At 34.3% G+C, this 23032-nt stretch overlaps 1 protein-coding gene across 1 annotated transcript in view; it reads right to left on the bottom strand.

Moving 5' to 3' along the window:
- Positions 1–23032, bottom strand: part of LOC150098430 (valine--tRNA ligase-like) — a 382977-nt gene that overhangs the window by 20406 nt on the left and 339539 nt on the right. The window contains exons 21-22 of the mRNA XM_090405873.1: positions 20727–20936; positions 3166–3280 (exon numbers count right to left, since the gene is read on the bottom strand). Of these exons, the coding sequence (XP_090261999.1) occupies positions 3166–3280; positions 20727–20936 (325 nt within the window). The remainder of the gene's footprint in view (positions 1–3165; positions 3281–20726; positions 20937–23032) is intronic.

Genomic DNA, 23032 nt, shown 5'->3' with positions numbered 1-23032 from the left:
TACCCTTCACAAAACCACGCTGTCCCCGATACAGTATCCCATTTTCTTCTATCCAATCTTGTATTTTCCTCTTGACTATTTTCTCTAAGACCTTGACAATGATTCCTGATATGCTAATTGGTCGGTAATTTACAACAGCAGTCTTGGAACCACCTTTTTGCAGTGGAACTATTTTCCCCTCTTTCCACCCGCTCGGGACTAACCCAGACCCGAGACTCAAATTAAACAAAATGGTCAAGGGTACTGACAATTCTTTAGCTGCTTCTCGTACAACACGAGCTGGTATACCATCCAATCCTACAGATGTATTGACATTGAGGTTATGCAATAGACTACTCACCTCCGCTTCATTAACCACAATTCCCGTATAATCTACTGGTTTATTCGTTTCTGCAATGTCACCACCTGGATGATATACTTTTGCAAAGTGCTCACTCAGTAACTCAACTATCTCAACTGATTCAGTTACCTCCCTACCATCGGCATTCTTTAAAATCAATCTGCCATGTACATTTTTCCTTTTACTTGCTACATATCTAAAAAACTGTTCAGGATTCTCTTTAGCCTGCATGGCCAATGTTCTTTCGTAATCCTTTTTTGCTTTTCTTACCACACTTGTCACCCTTCTGGCCTGCGCTTTATACCGTTCATGTGCCTGCCGGTCACCCTTCTCCTTAAATTCCCTCCATAGTTGTTTCTTTTTTTGCAACTCAAGCTTAAGGTTTAAAATAGTTTTGAAAAACCACTTATTTTAAACCTTTTTTTTGACTGATTTTTTTTTTTTTTTTTTTTTTTTTTTTTTTTTTTTTTTTTTTTTTTTACAGCACCTGGAGATTTCTTTACTGAGTAAAGAAATCTCCAGGTGCTGTATTTCATTATAAAAAAAGAATAAAAATAATTAATAAATAATAAAGTTAGTAAATGTTTAAACCCCTTTGTGACTCATGGGTCGCCCTGTAAAAGAGCAGCAGCTGCCCGGCATCCCTATACTGTGCAACAGAAACACACCAAATCTGCTTTTCTTCTCCCTCTTTCATTCTGTCCTCTGGAACAGCTTTCCTCACAAAGTTATTTCCAAACAGCTACAATCTGTAGCTCTTCAAAAAAAAACATTAATAAACTTCTATCTCAGTCCTCATCTGCACCCTATATGTGGTATTGATGTGCTTACAGATTTCTAAATCTCTCATTGTATGGACTCGATATATATATATATATATATATATATATATATATATATATATATATATATATATATATATAAAGAAATGTGTACTCTGTTACTCCCTCAAAATATTAACCCACTGAAGATTTTCTCCATCAATTTGACTGGACAACCGACAGAGAACTAAGTAAACTTACATAAAAGAGCCTTCTATGCTCCAAAAATAAAATAACTTTCAGAATCTTCCAATAACCAGGCAAGAAGAGGAAAAGAAATATAGAAGAAAAATCTGGGAAGAAAAAGTTTGTTCAGGCTAGACTTTTACTTTAGAACAGCAAAACATAATGGGAGTATAACCAAGGATCTGTATTTTGTTTTTTTGATCTGGAAAAGGCAGTATATGACAACATGCCAACAGAAAACATGTTCAAAATAATTATATGCTGTAAATGGAAAACATTATATAGATTACGAAGGATCCATTCCCATCTCCTTATTCTGTAAATGCTTCCAAATGAAAATTTAGAGAGAGATGGTTAATGTAAAATCAGGTTTATGGAAAGCTTGCAGAATATCTCAACTATTAAAGGAAAGGCATTAAAGTCAGATTAAAGTTGATATCAAATTAGAGACTATCCTCTTAACCTCAGTTATTTACTTTATGCAGATGATATTATAGCTCTTACACCTGCTTATGTCCACTACAAGTGTTCAAGACTTCAAGAAAACTGAGTAACAGCTGTATAAATTTGGTATAAAATTTAGTGATAAAAATGCAGAAAAGGCAGAATGCATTGACTGAATTCTTGTTAGTAAACTTATAGAAGTAAAATATTTAAGCTACGAAAAAGCTAAGCTATTTATGAAAAATCAGAGTATTAATATTTCAGCTATTTTGGCACATTTTTCAGTGAAGATGATAAATACAGAAATATTAACAGACTAAGGAAAGTTGGTATAGCAGGAGTCGAGATGAATAAATTTGTGAAAGAAGAGAGAAATCAGCTATTCAAACCAATTTTAACACATGGATTTGAAGAATTAGAAATAAAACAGTTGAATGAAGACTGTAGACTACATATCAAAGAATTCAAAGTAAAATTAAAGTGAACAGATAGCATCGAATGGTATAAGAATATTGAAAATATACATGTTAGAAAGGAAGTTTTATTATTAGCATTAAAGAATCTATGAGTAGCAATCTGATACAGTCCTTAAACAGAATGGTAGGAAGAAAAAAGATCAAGAGGAAGATCAGAATCTAAGGCAAGACAAATAATCGATTAATCTAGAAGAAAATCACTGAAAGAAAATGTCAATAGGAAGCTAATAATGCAAGCATAACTGTGAAGAAAAATCAAATAGTATTCTGTACATCCCAGGAGAAACACATCAGGAAGCAATAAAGATAATGACTGATGATTTCCAAAAATGTGCACTTTCAAGTAAGGTTTCAAAATTACTCAATTTTTTATAATGCTTCTCATATTACTAGATCATTTCACTAGTAATAATTTTTTAATATGAAATTAGATAAAAAAAGTTAGTTGTTTGGGTGGTTTGTTTATTATTGTGAACAAACATCTGAGGCTATTTGTGTTATGTTTACAAATGTCTGTTAATGTGTATTCTCTGGTAAATTCACGTGTTTTGTGAAAAAAAAAAAAAAAGAGTTCCTTAGAGGAAAATTGTCTGTTTTCCTTTAAGGAACTCTTTTTTTCTTTTTCACAAAACATGTGAGATATGAGAATGACTGGCTAACTCATTCACTTAAAAATTTCATATAAAAGTTCCTCATATTCTACTCTGAAGTTTAATCTGGTTTTTTGAACCAAATAGTATATCAATTGTTCTGACTGCACAAAAGTTACTTTTGTGCAGTCAGAAAAACAAATACTAGTCTGTCTAAGAAAAAAACATTTTTAGCAATATACTTTTCTATGTGACCTATGCTGAATTATCTTTTTTCTAATAATGAATGTAACACATTATGCACATACCATCAGGTCTACTCTTACTAACACCATGGCGTGACTTTAGTGACCTTGTCAAGTTCACAAGTTCTAGAACTGTCGTCATATCAGCATCCAGTAGAGTATTTCTCCATGATGAGAACTGTGTGGACATTACAAACATTAATTAACACCATTTCATCTACATCAGTAAATTTCAGAGTAAAGTGCACCTGTTCTAAAGGAAAGTCACAGGTTATTTTTCTACATTAATTAAATTTATTGAAACAAAAATACAAAGGAGGAAAGGAATAAGGAAAGAAAGAAAATAAAGAATAGATGAAATATTTTCATTTTCATATTAAAAAATGACATTTTTTAATATGAAAATGATTTTTTTAATATAATTTTTGTCATGTGCAAACACAAGTGTGCCATAACTAACTTTAGCACAGTATTTTGAATAAAACGTTTGTTAGCTCATTAGTCGACATAAATTTGTGACAAGTATGAAAATTATTACGGATAATCGTAAGACTTTATTTATTTATTATTATTTAAACAGGAAACAGGCTAAAATGGGTGTGCTTAAGAGTCAAAGCTGTATAACTGAGAGGAGACCTCCACGTAGCCTTTAAAGGAATGCGGAGAACCGACCAGGGCTTCTGACCTACACCTTCTCGTGGTGCACCCTGTTGGGTATCTACCTGCATACTGAACAAACAAGGATGGACTAGCAATTTGGGATTTAGCCGACCAAATTGTATTCTTATTGGCTTAAGCCAGTATATAAAATGATGGTACAACATGACAAAATTTCATACCAGCTGGGGCGTCGATGGTTAAAAAAGGCCACTGTTGTTTTCACCAGGGAACCAGAGCGAACAGCAAAAAGTCAGCTACTGGAACAAATCTGAAAACAAACCCCAACTCAACATCACCAGAGTTAAGGATCGGTACTATCAACATAAGAAGTCTGAATGGCAAAGAAATGGAGCTAGCTGAGGAATTAGATAAGTACCAGATCGACATAATAGGGGTGACTGAAACAAAAAAGACAAAAACTGGTGAGATCTTTCTGAGCAATAAATGCAAAATGTTATATTAAGGCAATCAATCAAGGAAAAGAAGGAGTAGCCATAGTATGCAACACAAAATACGAGGCTAATCTTCTTGAATGGCAGGCAGTGTCAAGTAGAGTGATTTGGGCAAATATCAGAATGGGAAACTGGACAATGAGACTTATTTGTGCCTATGGTCCCACAGAAGGTTCTCCTAAGGTAGAAGGGAAGGAATTTTTTGAGGCTCTAGAGAAAGCTACTGACACAATGAAAAGGGAAAAGTTGGTCCTTGTTGGGGATCTAAATAGCAGAGTAGGAAGTCATTGTCAGACATACAAAAATATTTTGGGAAAATTTGGAGAAAAGAGCAAAGCTAACAATAATTGCAAATACCTGTTGGTTTTCTGCTCAGGACATGGACTGGTTATTACTAACACCATGTTCCAACATAAAAATGTGCACAAATTCACATGGAGAGAACAGGCAAGGAATAAAAAAAGTCTCATTGACTATGTTATTGTTGATAGTGATGTTTTCTCCCTGGTGCAGGACACCAGAGTGTACAGAGGATTTGAAATTGGAAGTGATCACTATTTAGTCTTAAGCAGGATAAAATTGAATTTCATATTGAAAAGAACGACATGTAAGAAAGTCTTTAAGATTAAAAGTTGAGCAGCTCACAGATGTAAACTGTAGACTAAAATACACAAAGATTATTGAAGAAAAAATGAACGAGTTTGAGAACAAGAACCAAACCTTGAAGAAAACCCTGAATGATTCAGCAGAGAGGCATGTGGTGCGGTTGTCTACAAGGATAGAAATATCAGAACTCCATGATGAACACAGGAAGTTAAAGAAGCAGTGAAGGAAAAGAAGAAAGCATATCAAAGTTCCTGGCAAATAAGTCAGCTTGTGCTCTTAGAGAATACAGAGACAAATGTAAGAAAGCTAAACACTGTATAAAACTAGCTAAACAAAAGTCATGGGAGGACTTTGGTAAGAACATAGAAAATAAATATCAAGAAGGTGGTAAGATATTCTGAAGGTTGTTGAAGAAGCTTAGAAATGGAGGAAAGAGTGCAGTAAAAGGAGTTAGAGATGATAAAGGTGACATGAAAATGGTAGAAAAAGATATCCTTGAAGTATAGAGTAATTACTTCAAAAATTGCTAAATGAAACAAGCAGTGATAGCACAGTGGTAAAAAAATACTCAACAGGCATGCAGTCAGGAATACATATCCATACTTGAAGTAGAAAAGCCATCAAAGGCTTAAAATGTGGAAAGGCAGCAGGAGTAGATGATATTCAACCAGAAATGCTGAAGTATGGTGGTATAAAAGTCCTACAGTGGCTGCAGTGCATAGATCAGAAGGCCTGGACAGAGGGACGAATTCCATTCCTGATGATTGGAGTAGAGCTCTAATAGTACCCATATATAAAAAGGGAAATAAAACTGAATGTGAGAATTACAGATGTATTTCCCTACTGAGTGTTCCGGGCAAGATTTATGCCACTATACTTGAGAAACGGTTGAGAAGAATTGTGGAAGAAAAGATTGGTGAAGAATAAGCTGGATTCAGGCCAAATAGAGGCTGTCAGGATCAGATCTTCACTTTACGACAAATAGTTGAGAAAGCATGGGAATATAACAGAGATCTGTATTTAAGTTTTGTCGATCTGGAAAAGGCATATGTCAAGGTATCAAGAGAGAAGCTGTTCAATATGCTACAGTTATATGGTGTCAATGGGGCATTATATCAAGCAATACTTATTTTTTATTTGAGTTGCAAGTCAGCAGTTAGAATTGAAGGAAATACAAGAAGATGGTTTAATGTTAAATCTGGTGTGAGACAAGGATGTACATTATCCCTTCTGTTATTCATCATCTATATGGATCACATTATGAAGGAAAGTGGTATTAAACATGATATCAAAATTGGAGATGTTAATGTCAGCTGTTTGCTTTATGAGGACGATGTTATACTTGTAAATATTATTAATCTAAAATATTATTTCTAATATCAAATTTAGAAATATTATTCTAAATTTGATATTAGCCACTAGAGGGCTACATGGTGTGTAGTGTTTGTGGAGAGCTCTCCTGAACAGATAACTGTCATTTTGAGTAATAATTGGTGAATTTGCATAGTATTTACATAGTAATGTTTACTTTTTGTATTTTAGCGTGTCTGGGTGATTTTTGGGCTGAGTATTTTAAATAGAAAATTGATAGATACGATTATCATGCACATGGCCCCCATAAAGAGGAATACAACAAAGATGGCATCCAAGTCACCATATCTATCTAAAAAGTTTAATTTTAAGGATTTGATTCAGTGTACAGTTTCCAAAACGTATACATTGAGGAGAGTGGTTGGAGTCTGGTTAAACAACGATAGTGGAGTGAACGTGTGCAGAAAGTATAAAGAATGTGAGGATTTAAAGAGTGTATCAGGTCGTGAGAGTGTTGAAAGAGAGAATCAAGAAAATAGTGATATTTGCAAGGTAGCACCAGACAGCTGTGACAGTGGCGTTGAAAATGAGAATGAAGGTAAACATACAGAACAAATGAATGAATTATCAGAGAATAAAAATAATGAGACTGATGCAATGAGTGAGATAGCTTGGTTACACGGAGCGATACACAGGGCAAATCAGCAGCTGCAGTGTTGGCAAAAATGTTTACCGAGCATAGGTAAACATTTTTGCTGATAAATGGCAGAAGTATGTTAGAAAAAATAAGAGTATGACAGTGAGTATAAACAAAATGAAAGAGCCAATGTTGTATGGAGATTCCTTAGTAAGAGGTGTGTTAGTTGAGAGTTTAACAAAATCGTACAACCTGGTGCGAACGTTAAAGATGTAAGCGAGTCAATTAGAATGCAAAAGCAGCAGGTGAAAGAATTGATAGTGGTAGCAGGTACAAATGATTTGAAAGGAGACAAAATGGCTATGAGTGAGGATGTGAAGGAATTGCTTGAGGTAGCAAAAGAGAAGAGTGAGAGAGTTAGGCTGGTGAGTCTGATGCCGTGGTATGACAGTGAAGAGTACAGAAGGAGGACCATAATTGCAAAGGACTTTATGCGTGAATTATGCAGGACAAGTGGTGTGGAATTTGCAGATGTGTGGAGTGAGTTCGATGGGTGAAAGGATTTATATAAGGTGGATGATTTACATTTGAATGGATTTGGTGTACGGAGACTTGAAAAGGTGTTTTCGAATGTAGTGGAAGTGGATGTGCAGAATCAGGGAAACTAGAGTTATTAAGGGGAGGGGGGAAAGTAGATATGCAGACTTTAGGGAGACAGTTGAGTGTATGAATGTGTGTAATATGCCGAAGTGAGTACGAGAGACTACGAATCAGAATGGAATAGTTAGTATAAGGCATCAAAATAGGGAGAGGACAAATGGACTTCTGCAATTCATGTATACTAATTATACTAATGCCAGAAGTATTAGGAACAAGAAGGAAGAATTTTTAGCCTTGGTTGGCACTTCCAGGCCACAGGTTATTGGCATTAGTGAAACATGGCTGACAGAAGATGATATAGCTAGTGGGATTGAATGTGAGGGGTATGGTGTGTTCAGGAGTGACAGGGAGAATGAAATGGGGGGGGGGAGGAGTGTTACTGATGATAGCTGATGAGCTACAGCCAAGTAGAATAGAAGTGGAACTGCAGGATAGAGAAAAGAGCACATTTGAGGCTACTTGATGTGAGATTGAAACTAGCAGAGCAAAATATACCATTGGGTGCTGCTATAGACCAGGTGATGGAAAAATATTCGTAAGAATTACACAAAATAGATTAAAAAACATCTATGAAAAAATGATAGGCAAAGAACAAGCTGGTTTCCGAGGAAACTATTCAACAATAGACCAAATTTTCACATTGCACCAACCAGCAGAGTTCAGCTGGGAAGACCATAAAGAACTATATTGTTGTTTTGTGGACTTTAAACAAGTTTTCACTAGCATCAGTATGCATAAGCAAATAGAAGAAATGAGTGGAAGGAGGGTAATTATTATGGGTTATTTCAACTATGGTAACACTGACTGGAAGGAGGAGAGGACACAAGGGAGGAAGGAATTGGATTTTATGCGATTATTAAGGGATAACTATCTGTGACAGCATGTAATGGAAAATACTAGGGGTAAGAGAGTGCTTGATCTAGTAATTGCATCTGAGAAGTTTGCTGTAACGAATATGACCATTGTCACCAACTGGTGAGAGTGATCATAGGGTCTTGAGTTGGGAGGTGGCCAAAGGTGTGGAATTTACAATTAGGACAGGGTACATGTGGAATTATCGGGCAGGTAAGTATGACGAGCTTAGGAGTTTGATTGGATCAGTGCCATGGCATGTAAAACTGCAAGGGCTAGATGTTGACAGTGCATGGGAGTTAGTTATGAAGTGTTTGCATGAAGCAATAGCTGACTGTATACCTAGAGTGCGAATAATAAATTAAGTAGGGGTTAAATGGATGAATAACACCATTAAGCTTGAGCTGCAAAAAAAGAAACAACTATGAAGGGAATTTAAGGAAAAAGGTAATGTGAACGGCAGGCACATGAATGGTATAAAGCGCAGGTCAGAAGGTTAACCAGTGTGGTAAGAAAAGCAAAAATGGATTATGAAAGAACATTAGCCATGCAGGCTAAAGAGAATCCCAAACAGCTTTTTCGATATGTAGCAAGTAAAAGAAAAAATGTATATCGCAGAACATGAATGGTATAAAGCGCAGGCACATGAATGGTATAAAGTGCAGGTCAGAGGGTTAACCAGTGTGGTAAGAAAAGCAAAAATGGATTATGAAAGAACATTAGCCATGCAGGCTAAAGAGAATCCCAAACAGCTTTTTCGATATGTAGCAAGTAAAAGAAAAAATGTATATCGCAGAATGATTTTAAAGAATGCCGATGGTAGGGAGGTAACCGAATCAGTTAATATAGGTGAATTACTGAGCGAGCACTTTGCAAGAATATATCATCCAGGTGGTGACATTGCAGAAACGAATAAACCAGTAGATTATACGGGAATTGTGGTGAATGAAGTGGAGGTGAGTAGTCTATTGCATAACCTCAATGTCAATACATCTGTGGGATTGGATGGTATACCAGCTTGTGTCGCACGTGAAGTGGCTAAAGAATTGTCTGTACCCTTGACCATTTTGTTTAATTTGAGTCTCGGGTCTGAGTTAGTCCCGAGGGGATGGAAAGAAGGGAAAATAGTTCCACTGCATAAAGGGGGTTCCAAGACTGCTGTTGTAAATTACCGATCGATCAGCATATCAGGAATTGTTGTCAAGGTCTTGGAGAAAATAGTCAAAAGGAAAATACAGGATTGGAGAGATGAAAATGGGATACTGTATGTGGGAACAACATGGTTTCTTGAAGGGTAGATCATGCCTCAGTAACTTGCTCATGTTTTATAACACAGTGACTGCTGAAATGGATAAGGTTAATGACTTTACAGTGATTCTACTGGACCTTGCTAAGGCCTTTGACAGGATACCACATGGAATTCTAATCAGTAAACTGCAGCATATGGGGATGGATATAGGGTTGGTGAGATGGATAGGAGGGTGGTTGATGGAGAGATATCAGAGTGGTTTATTCAGGAGTAGAGTCCAAAAGACGGCTTGTGACTAGTGGTGTGCTGCAGAGTTCTATTCTTGGACCACTACTTTTCAATTTGTTCATTAACAATATAGGAAAGGATCTAAGAGGAAGCGTTGACCTGTTTGCTGATAATGCAAAGTTGGGTAGTGCAATAGTGAGTGCACAAGATGTTAAAATTTTGCAAGATGATTTGGATAGTTTGGAGGACTGGGCTAAGGAAAATGGATGTCAATTTAATGTGGCAAAGTGTAAGGTTACGCATTTTGGGGTGAAAAGATTAGCAGCAGTACATCACATCGGTGGAACCGTTCCAGAGGCGAGTGACCAAGATGATAGCAGGTCTATGGAATGAACCTTATGAGAACAGGTTGAAGATTTGTGGGTTGCAAAAATTGGTTGATAGGCGGAAAAGGGGGTGTGATTGAGACATTCAAATTACTGAAGGGTTTCTATAAGTTTAATTCAGAAGATATTTTTGAGAATAGTACTGGTGGTGGGAGGACCAGGGACCATACATAGAAGCTGGGCAAGAATGTGGTTAGCAAGGGTTTTAGAGCTAGGTTTTTTACTTGGAGAGTGGTGAATGAGTAGAATAAGCTGCCAGAGTCTGTTGTGGGTGTTATGACTGTGAATGAGTAGGGCCACCCTCGATGAGTCTGTCGACTCCTTGGAGTTGCCCGAAATAATAATAATAAATAAATCCACTACAAATTTGCAAGATTCTCTAACTAAATTGAATAACTGTTGTAATAGATATGGTATGAAGGTTGGCAATAAAAAGACAAAGATAATGAAAATAGGTAGAATCGTTGAAAATGTCAACTGTGTTTTGAACGAAGAACTTATGGAACAAGTAAAATATTTCACCTACTTAGGCACGATTTTTAGTGAAGATGCTAAATTAAATATGGAAATTATTTAATTAAATAATAATTAAATCTTCTAAATTAATTAAATTATTTAGAAGATCTTACTAAATAATAAGCACAGGATGTTATTTTCAGGCAATAATTATCAAAGAAAGGAAGGAGCAGCAATACCATTCAATACCAAACATGAAGATTAAACCTCTTGATTCAAAAGCAGTTTCAAATAGAGTTATGTAGGCAAACTTCAAAATGGGGACATGGACAATGAAACTTATTTGTGCCTATGGTCCCACAGAAATTTCTTCCAAGGAAGAAGTGGTGGAATTTTTTGAGTCATTAGAACAGGCAGTTGATAAAGAAAATGGAAAAAGTGGTTCTTGTTGGAGATCTGAACAGCAGAGTAGGAAATAAATTCCATCAGGCATATAGGGACATTTTGGGAAAATATTTGGAGAAAACGACAAAGTTAATAATAATGGTAAGTATTTACTGGACTTCTGCTCATGTCACAGACTAGTCATTACTAACACCATGTTTCAACATAAAGATGTGCACAAGTTCACATGGAGAGAAGACAACACCATAAATAAGAACAGCCTCATTGACTATGTCATTGTTGATATTGATATTTTCATGTTTGTTCAGGATACAAGAGTGTACAGAGGATTTGAAATTGGAAGTGACTATTACTTAGTACTAAGTAGCATAAAAATGGATATCACAATGAAAAGAACAGTCTGTAAGAAAGTTTTAAATTAAAGTCAAGCAGCTTTTACAAGTAAATTGTAGACTCAACTATACAAACATTATTGAAGAAAAAATGAAACAAATTGAAAACAAGAACCAAACCTTGGAGTCTCGATGGCAAATTCTGAAGAAGACATTGATTGATTCAGCAAGAGAGACATGTTGTGAAGTTGTCTGCAAGGATAGAAAAATAAGAATACATTGTGTCCACCATGGTAAACACAACATGTTAAAGAAGCAGTCCTGGAAAAGAAGAAAGCATACCTAAAGTTCCAAGTAAATAAGTCAACAGATGCCATAAAAGAATATAGAGAAAAATGTAACAAAGCTAAGCTGTGTGTAAAAGTAGCTAAATAAAAGTCTTTTTATTATTATTATTATTATTATTACGTGACACCTCCAGAGAGTCCAAAGACTCATTGAGGGAGGGCACCTGCTCTACAACTCTGTCTCCACCAACTACAACGAACCACAACTACACCAATGCCATCTACCACCCACCACCACCACTAGTATTTTCACAGACAATTACAAACATCCATGCCCATGGTGGGATTTGAACACACAGTGTTTTTGCTGGAGAGTAAATATGCTAACCACTCAGTCAACCAGGCTGGCATCTTACCAAAGTCATGGGAAGATTCTGGTAAGAATATGGAAAATAAATATGGCAGAAGGTGGCAAAATGTTCTGGAAGTGATTGCTTAGAAATGGAGAAAAGGAATCAAAAATGATAAAGGTGACATAAAACCTGAAGATAAGGATATTCTAGATGTTTGGAGTAATTACTTTGAAAGATTGTTAAATGAACCAAGCAGTGACAGAACCATATTAGAAAATTTTCAAGAGGAATGCAAAGAGGAGTAGATATTTGAGGTAGAAAAAGCCGTCAAAAACTTGAAATGTGGAATGGCAGCTGGAGTAGATGATATTCGACCAGAAATGCTTAAGTATGGAGGTATAAAAGTTTTGTGGTGGCTACCATGCATAATTCAGAGGGCCTGGTAAGAAGGTCAATTCCCAATGATTGGAGTAAAGCTCTAATAGGACCCATCTATAAAAAAAAGGAAATAAAACTGAATGTGAGAAATAACAGAGTCATTTTTCTACTAAGTGTTCCAGGTAAGATTTATGCAAGTATTCTTGAAAAGTGGTTGAGAAAAACTGTGGAAGAAAAATTCTGAGAAGAACATGCTGGGTTCAGGCCCAATAGAGGTTGTCAATCAGATTTTCACTTTAAGACTAATAGTTGAGAAATTGTGGGAATATGATAAGGATCCGTACTTAAGTTTTGTAGATCTGAAAAAGGCATATGACAAAGTTCCCAGAGAAGAACTTTAAAATACTTCAATTATATGGGGTGAATGGAACATTATACAGAGCAATACATAGTTTATATTTAAGTTGTTCAGTCAGCAGTTAGAAATGAAGGACAGGAAGATGATTTGATGCAAAATCAGGTGTAAGACAAGGATGCACATCATCTCCACTCTTATTCAGCATCCATATGGATCACATTATGAAGAAAAGTGGCATCAAACCTAATATTAGAATTGGATATGTCATACTTAGCTCTCTGCTTTATGTGGATGATGTTGTACTCCTAAACACATCTAGTGCAAGTCTCCAGGATTCACTAACTAAATTGAATAACAGCTGTAACAAATTTGGCATGAAAATCAGCAATAAAAAGACCAAAACTATGAAAATAAGGCAGGAGCACAGAAAACTTCAACTGCATTCTGAATGTTGATCCTATAGAACAAGTAAGGTATTTCAGCTATCTAGGCAGTTTTTAGTGAAGATGGCACGTTAAATCTGGAAATAGGCAACAGAATAAGCAAAGCTGGTATGGTGGGCAGCCAGCTGAATAAATTTATATGGAATAAGAGAGAAATTAGCCAAAACACCAAAGTAGCAGTGTTTAAACCAGTTTTAAGTTATGGATTTGAGAGCTGGGTTAGAAATAATGCACTCAAGCAAAGACTAGAGACCACAGATATGAGGGTTCTGAGAAAAATTAGGAGAATGAACTGATGGCATCAATGGTATAATCATATTAAAAATGAAGATATTAAAAAGGAACTTGACATTATGCATTCAAGAATGTGTCAGCAGAGCGAATCTAAGGTGGTATGGCTACTTAAATAGAATGCGTGAAGAAGGGTTAGCAAAACTGGTTTCATACCAAGATCGTAGGAAAGAGACCCAAAGGAAGACCAAGGTCTAGGTGCCTTAGAAGTACAAAGTGTTAGATATGACAGTACTGGAGTGCTCACAAGTAATAGATTGATTTGGAGGAAAACTGCTGATAGGACTTAATAACAATGTAAACTTAATCATGTAGTGCTGTCATAGTAAACTGAACATCCCTTGGGGATACATATCAGGAAATTGATGATGATGATGATGACCTTAAATGACACTCATTCATTCATTCATTCATTGCAGATGTCTTTTCTTAAAGATAAATTTAATCACATTTCTTATGTATTTAGTCATTTTTTTTTATCTCTCTTTTTCATGTTTCCACATTTAATTATAAATTTCATCAATTCCAGAGGAGGTTCAATTTTTCAGTTTTAAGATTATTTGACATTTTTATTTTTTCTTTCTTTCATCTTCATATAATTTGGTACAATCATTTCCCCCCTCTTTTATTTCAGATGTATATTTCCATTCTTTTCTAGTATTTGCAAATCAGTGTGCAGTATTACTGCTACACCTGCTCTTTCTTTGTTATTTCTCCAATAAAGATAGATTATATTTAATTTATACATTCCTTTGCTCTTTCTTTTTTTTTTGGAAAATAATGTATAAAATTCCCCTGTATTACATTCCCTTGCACTTTATGGTAAGATATATCTGTGTATAATAGCAACTAAATATTTCCATTTCATGGAAATATTTAGTTGCTATGGAACCAAAATGGTGATTATCATACTGATTCATTCTTGAAGTTCTTTACCAAGCTTCATTGTTGCTTATGGTATTTGTAAACATGCAGCAATAATTATTCTGAATAAGTAATATAGACGCAGTTGAAAATATTAAGAAATCATCGTCAGTGTAAAACAGTTTGAAATAAAAAGTTAAACAATGAAAATATATGGAGAATGAAATCTCTCCTTATATGCAGTCACAAGACAGTCAGGTAAAAAACAATACTATTAGAATCAGTTGAAGTGTGTGCATGTGATTATTCAACTGATCCTAATAGTATCATTATTAACCTGGCTGTCTTGCAACTGCATATAAGGAGAGGAGAGATTCATTCTCCATATAACTTCATCGTTGTTTCATTTTTTGATTTTGATTTCAAACTGGTTTACACTGACAATGATCCACGACACGCAAATCAAAATATCTGTAATTAATTCATCTTAATTAAATATTTTCAACTATGCCTATATGTTACTTATTCAGAATGAATAATGTACAGTTACCTAATAATAAAAGCAGCAATAATTAGTTTACTGAAATTAAATTTGTTCTCCTAGCAGAATGTGTAGTAAACAGATGAGGATTATGCATGCTGAAGGTTTCAAATTAAATGTGACACGGTATGCAAAAAAGCATGGTAAGGACAACCAAACAATGCTTTGGACCACCTAAAATGGAGAAATACAAAACTAAGAGAAGAGTCGATACATTTTGTACATATGCTGCAAAACTGATCTGAGCTAGAAGAGCTAAAGAACTGAATAATAAGTCACAAAAAGACAGAACTTTATGCATGCAAAAATGAACATTTATGAAGTGAAAAGATGGATGGTTGCTCACCACTTTATTGATTCTGCTGGGATAACTTCCTGGTGTAACAAGATTATGAAGAGGCAAAGCATGCATATGTATACTCAGACTAGAATAGCACAAAAGGTGCCAGCCAAGTATGAAACTACAATTTTTCAGAAATTTATAACTGCTGCTAAGGAGAAATCATGTTTCGAGCTTGGTCAAATTGTTAACATGGATGAGGTTATTCTATGTTTTGATGTTTCATCAAACAAGACTGCAGACAAAGGTGCGATATTAGTCAAGATTAAAACTTGACCATGTACCTTATTACCAACCATATTACTTTGTTGTTTTAGCATGCTGAGTGATGGCACAAAATTTCCAGTATTGTTAATATTTAAAAGAAAAATGTTATCCATTGATAAAATTGCATAAGAAACTGTTATCTACATAATGTAATCATTTCTTATTCAATAGGATGAATGAGCTGCTATGAAACTGTGACTAGAAAAAGTACGGCCAAAGCTTCAGGTGGCCTCCTTTTAGCATACAACTAGTTTGGGTTTTACGTAAGGGAGGCAACAAAAAAGATGGCTTAAGGAATTGAACGTAGGTGTGATTCCAGGAGAACCAAATGACAATTTGACACCAACAGGATGAAGTAAGTAACCAAGTATATCACAAGTTCAACAAATGAAGAATATGTTCAATATGTTCAACAAGAACAATAAATGTATTCATTTTATTTCTACTAGGCAAGAAGTAAAGCATATTTACTTCTTGCCTAGTAGAAATAAAATGAATTACAGTATATCTCTAATTTAATGGACTAGTTAGGAGAAAAGTGTCTGTAAAAATCTGCAAAATAAAAATAAATAAATAAAAATCCATAAAATAGAATGTATATGAAAGCATACTGCAAATTTTTGAATGGATGAAGAATTCATGAGGGTCTGTGAAAAATGAGATAACCGTGAATTTCAAATGATAACAACAGTAACAAGTGAGATAGAATTGATGATTTTAGATATCTATGATTCATACAGTCAACACTTATATAGCCAATGTCATTATAATTTAGATGTTCACTATAATAAACTACCAAAAAAGTCTCAACCACATCCTATAATGAAGTGGCTGAGATTTTTGTAAGAGTTTTCTTTTCTGAGACTTTTGCTATAACAAACTATTCCTGTGGTTCCTGCAAGTTTGTTATAGTGAGAGTCAATTTTAGAAATAAATGACAATAGATATGTTTCAATATTGGACGAAGTATAAAATCAGAAAAACCCACTTATTTTTGCCTAAGTTTCATAGGCATCTTCAGTACAGAATTACAGAACAACAATCAAACATTAACAGAAGATTTCAAAAAGCACTTTGGTAGCTGAAATGGTCAATTATTCCCCCCCCCTTCCCCAGTTAGGAAAATATTCACCATTTTATTTTAGTTGTCTTACATTCTTTTTGGAATCTTCTGTAATTGTTTGATTGCCATTCTATAACATTTGCCTAGGTTTCATAGGCATGTTCAGTACATTATTATTAATAATAGTAATAATAATAATACTGTACTGGACATGCCTATGAAACTAGGCAAAAATTCTACAAATAAGTTTTAATGTAAGTTTTCAATTTTTGTAGTTTGTTTTTATTACGACAATAGATAATTGAGAGTCAATTGTGAAATAGAAAATCTTTGTGCATTTTATGGTCTGAAAATATCATGTTATATATCTTTAAAACTGATTAACTCAAACTAATTCAATAACTAATACTAACAATGAATGCATATATTCTGTTTTCATAAGGCAAGAAGAAAAGAATTTAAAGAAGCAAAGTGTATCCTTGATTTAACAGACTAACAGGGAAAAAGAGAGTGTCTGTAAAACTGAAAAGTCTGTTAAATCAAAATACACCTAAACCTCTTTTTATGCCAATTTTTTTTATGCAACCAACCTAAAGTCTTAGGAAAAAATCCATAATTCAAGAAAATTCTCAGAATTTTGTAGAATTGCATTCTCGTTTCAATTAAGAAAATTCTAAATTCTTACGAATTTTGTTTATTGGGAATTCCCCGAATTACAGTACATAACTGATTGTGCATAAAAAAGCAGTTCTTAGCAGTTTGAATTTGGTGTTTGAGTAGACAACACAGTTACCACATTTTTTGCATTTGCATTTTTTAAGTGAAATCAAAATAAAAATTGAGTTATAAAATTAATAATTTTGCCAAGAAATAATAAATGGTAAGCTATATGTAATTTTCAAACTTTCATTTTATTAACTGAAGATTTTAATCCAGCCCTCACATGATGTTGCCAAAAAAAAAAAAAAAAAAAAAAAAAAAAAAAAAAAAAAAAAAAAAAAAAGGGGGAAGCCGTTTCCTTGGATTTAAAAATTCAAATTTTAGATCGTCTTCAAACTGGGGAAGGTGCGACGGCTGTGGGTAAGCATTTTGGAGTCCATGAATCAACTGTCAGATCTATAAAGAAAAATGAAGAGGCTATTAGAAAAGCGGTATGTTCTGGTACAAAATCGAGTGCGAAATTATCATCATACACAAGAGATGTTGTTCTAGAAAAGGACGAAAAAGTTTTAGTGATGTGGATAGAAGATAATGTACAAAAAAGAATGCCAGTTGAGAAATTCCATCAAGCAATCAGTATTGAGATTTTATGAACAGATTAAAAAACTGCAGCCAGATACTTCATCTCAATCGAGGAAAAAATATGAATTTCATGCAAGCTGGCTAAGTTTATTAAAAGACATGCTCTTCATAATATAAAAATTAAAGGTAAAATGGCTTCTGCTGAAACAGCTGCTAAAGCATTTCCACAAAAACTTGCTAAAATAATTGAAGATGGAGGTTACACTCATGAACAAGTTTGGAATATGGATGAAACTGGCCTTTTCTGGAAAAAAATGCCAAACAGAACTTGCGCATCAAAAATGCAAAAAACTGTTCGTGGGTTCAAAGCAGCAAAGGATCGCATAACACTCTATTTTGTTCAAACGCTTTAGGAGATCGGATGTTAAAACCACTGCTCATAAATCGATCATTAAGACCACGGCCAATGAAAGGCGTAGATTTTCAAAAATTGCCAGTTCATTGGATGGCCAACAAAAAAGCTTGGGAGACCATTGATATTTTCACTGAGTGGTTCCACAAACATTTTGTGCCAGAAGTTAGATGCTATTTGAATGACAAGGGTCTCGAATTTAAAGTGCTTTTGATTCTTGATAATGCACCTGGTCATCCTGCCATAGAACACCCAAATGTGCAATTTTTTTTTCCGATGCCCAATACCACATCATTGCTACAATCTCTAGATCAGGGTATAATTGCGACTTTTAAAACATGTTATATCAGACGAACATTTCAGTACATTTTGAACTGAACTACATTTTGAACTACAAACTAAATGATGATGAAGCACTGTCAGTTATGGATGTGTGGAAAAAATTTTCAATTATGGATTGTATCAATCAGGTTCGATTATCGTTATCTGAATTGAGACCAGAAAATATGAATGCATGCTGGAAAGCTATTTGGCCCACATGTGTTAAAGAGAATGCTCCTGTTCCCTTCAATCATACTGCAGAATTCCCCAATATAATAAGTTTGGCATGTGAAATTGGCAGAGAAGGATTGGATGATCTTACGTCGACAGATATCGAAGAAATGTTAATTGATAAACCTCTTAGCAAAGACGAAATAGTGGAGATTGTTTCTGAGACTCCTGAAAGCGAAGAAGTTAATGATAATGATCAAGATAATCCTACTTTTACTGCTGATATAATTAAAGAAGGTCTTAAACTAGCCAGTAATTTAGGCAATTATTTTGCCCGACATGATCCAAATGAAGAACGTGGTGGGAAGTTTTCACGTGAGTTTAAGTTGTTAATGTCTTCATAGAGAGAATTATATCGTGACTTATCTAAAGCATTAAACGGTGATTAATAACTGAGTTCATGTTATAACTAAAACTATTGAAACAACCAGTGGTACTTTTGTTCAAGACATAACAAGAAGAATTCCACAAGTTGAGGCAGAAGTCAATGACGATAATACCATATCTAGTACTTCTAGTGATATTACAGTCTCACAAAACTCTCGCATTTATTGTCAGAAACTGATAGCGAATAACATAATTTTTTTATAGAATCCTCAGCAAACAACTGAAATGAATATGTTTTTTTTAAAGTTATTAAAATTCATTATATGTATGTGTGTTCTCCATGAAATGTAAATAAAAATCTTATGATCCTAACGAATTTAATGTTCGTTTTTTTTCATTATTTTGCTTATATTTCAGGTTTGGAACCAATCTTCACTTTTTCTGATGCGAATTCTATTTATGTGTAATTTTTAGGAACGTATCTATCGCGTAAAAAGAGGATTAGGTGTATCCATAAAATAGCATCTATATGAAATCAAATATCTGTTAAATAACAAATTATATTTCATTTATTATTTACTGCAGAATAGCTACTTCATTAGACAATATATAATCATAACATAAATTAATCACATCACTTTTAATTTTTTAATCATTCTTTGTTATTGTTGTTATGTGCCATCCAGGCATTTTCGAATCTTGGTGATCCTGTGAACAAAGGCTCTCCATCCCACTCAGCCTCGTCCTTTCTTTCTTTCAGTAATCGTAAGTTCAAGTTGGTAAATTCTTTTATGTTGTCCATCCAACTCTTTTGGTCTTCCTCTTCTTCTCATTCCCTTAATCTTCCCTAACATTACTGCCTTTTCCAATGATTCATCAGCTCACATAATATGTCCAAAGTACATCAACTTCTGTTTAGCACTCATCGCCTCCAAGGAGCATTTGTCTTTATATTCTCTAAAACTTTATTAGTCATTCTTGCAGTTTACTTCTTTGTAACATATTCTTTACAAACACCTGTGATGGGGTACTTCAGATTTAAATTTATCAGTCAATTCTAATTTGTTTCATAGTCAAATGTGTTCTTTTTGTTTTTCTGTCTATCATGGATTAATTAAAAAAAAAAAAAATTGATGTAGAACAAACTGAACACAGCTTTACAAATGTATACAAACCTGCTATATGTACATTATGCCTGCAGTATAGTGTCCAAAGGCAGCTGTTATGTTACAACATAATGTAATGAAAAAGTAACACGAACCTATATATACTACATGCTTCCAAGTTTTTACAGTATTTATTGCATTTTTATAATTCCTTTAAGCCAAAAATTATTGTTATAACTTGGTAACAATATACAGATATCATGACATATTTATTTACACACTAGCCTTTTATATCACAGTCACCAACAATATCCAAAGGAAAATCCCATTTGTTCAATCCGAAATTCATTAAATTCAGGTCTATTGAGGATATACTGTACATGAATTCTGCCAGCTTCCTTAAATACAAGTGCATTAATTTTTTTCCCCTCATCACATTTTAATCTATGAAGAGGGGTTAAAAAAACAAAACATAAAAAAACTTCTGTATTTAAGAATGAATGAACATCAAGGGAGGGGGGGGATAAAGCTCTACTTTTGAAAAACATATAAAAATTTTGGCATACCTGTTTACTTTCAGGATATGGTGTTACACAGAGGCTTATAGCCCATTCCCAATCAAGTATATGAGCAAGTCTTTGATAAATTTCTTCAGACAAAAAAGGAAGAAATGGGGAAGTAGTCTGGAGAATTGTAGTCAAACAGGTCAGCATGACATTACACACAGTCATGATGGCTTCCTCATCATCTGACTTTAATAATGATTTAACAGTTTCCTATAGAAAAAGTAGTTGTTAATTTTACATTTTTGGTATTTTTATATTTAAATTACCTTGCCACTATGCATTTATTAAAATGCATGTGCAAAAACAATAAGATAATATATACAGTTAAAGTAAAAAGTTACATAAAAATGAATAGCAGAATCCTTTTAAATCATACAATCAAACACAATGATAATTTCTCTCTCTCTCTCTCTCTCTGCTTTTCATCTGAAGTAGCCATTACCAAAATTTCATCATCCATCATTAGCTTCTTCTTGTGCACATGTACATGTGTGCACCAGATGTTATAACAGTCTAACACCATTAAGATTTCATGACTAGTTTCAATCACCTCCTTCTTTCCCTAGACGATCTATTATCTGCCAGATGTCTGTTTGATGAGATCTTACCTTTTGAACTTCTAAGGAATTCTAACTGCATCAACTCCCCCCCCCCTTTCTATTTTGGTCTTCCACTTGATTTTTCCTATCATTTTGACTTTAAAAAGTTATTCTTCTAATCTTTCATTTCTCATTCGATTGAGGCAATACTATATCATCGTTATCCAATTCCTGATATGTACCCTCAAGAGGTGCACAGGATATGATAGTACTACACGAAAAATTTACATCATTACTAACTTCCTATCTACAATTTTCCTCCAAATCAATCTGTTACCTGTCAAGACCACAACATTATAAGATCTTATATTTCTGTCTTCTAAAGCACTTTTTACTGTATCAATCCATCTATATCTTGGTCTTCTGGGTCTTTTCCCTGCTAACCTGACAGAGAACACTAGTTTTGCTAATCTTTCCTCAATCATTCTGTTTAAGCGATTATACCATGAGATTAGGTCTGTTAACACATTCCTGGATGCTAACAATGTGGAGTTCTTTCATAATATCCTCATTTTTTAATATGACAGTGCCATTGATGCCATGTGTTCACATCCCTAATCTTTCTCAGGACTGTCATATCTGTGGTCTCCAGTCTTTGATCAAGGGTTTTATTTCTCACCTAGCTCACAGACCCATAAGTTAAATTTGTTTGAACACTGTCTTGTATACAGCTAATTTAGTGTTTTGATTAATTTCTCTCTCATTCCATATAAATTTATTCAGTTGACTTCCTACCATGCCAGCTTTGTTGATACTGTTGTCTATTTCCATATTTAATTTGCCATCTTCACTAAAATTCATGTCTAAGTAGCTAAAATGTTTTACTAGTTCTATAGGTTCTCCATTCACAATGCAGTTGATATTTTTAATGTTTCTACCTATCTTAATTATCTTTGTCTTGTTTTTGCTAATTTTCATACCAATTTTCATACCATGACTAAATCTATCAATTTAGTCAGATAATCATGCAGACTACTGGATTTATTTAGAAGTATAACATCATCAGCATAAAGCAAAGAGCTGAGATTAACATCTCCAATTTTGATATCAGATTTATTAGCACTTTCCTTCATAATGTGATCCATATAGATCATGATTAACAGAGGGGATTATTTACATCATTATCTGACACAGATTTAACATTAAACCATCTTTCTGTACTTCCTTTAAATTGAACCGCTGACTTACAACTCAAAAAAAGACTAAGTATTGCTTGATATAATGCCCCATTGACAACATACAACTGTTGAGAGTTTATTTTTCACTTGGTTAGACTATAATAAGTTTACTTTAATCCTTTATCCAAGTGTGAGCAAACAAAGTTTGCACCCGAAAGTATCTTCAGGATTGGGGTAAGGTAGTGCAACACCACAACTCGTTGCAAAGGTGGAAAAAAGCTCCCATAACTCCTATCTCAGTATCTCCCATAATGCAAAGCACATCTCCTTGCGGATATGTGTAATGCTATGCATTAAGGCAAGGGCCACTACCCATACCGGTTTCGACCTTTATTGAGGTTTCGTCAGTGGGAGCCAGGCCCAGTAGTGGAGATACAAAGGCAGAAGCAATGAGAGGTCATCCTAACCTATAGGAGTGGCACTACCTTACCCCAGTCTTGAAGATACTTTCGGGTGCAAACTTTGTTTGCTCACACTTGGATAAAGGATTAAAGTAAACTTATTATAGTCTAACCAAGTTAAAAATAAA

The sequence above is a fragment of the Typopeltis vanoorti genome, chromosome 15 (assembly GCF_054136105.1).
Source record: "Typopeltis vanoorti isolate ZY-2024b chromosome 15, IOZ_Tvanoo_1.0, whole genome shotgun sequence".
Classification (NCBI taxonomy): domain Eukaryota; kingdom Metazoa; phylum Arthropoda; class Arachnida; order Uropygi; family Thelyphonidae; genus Typopeltis; species Typopeltis vanoorti.
The sequence above is the reverse complement of the archived record's forward strand: the minus strand, read 5'-3'. Positions and strand labels throughout refer to the sequence as shown.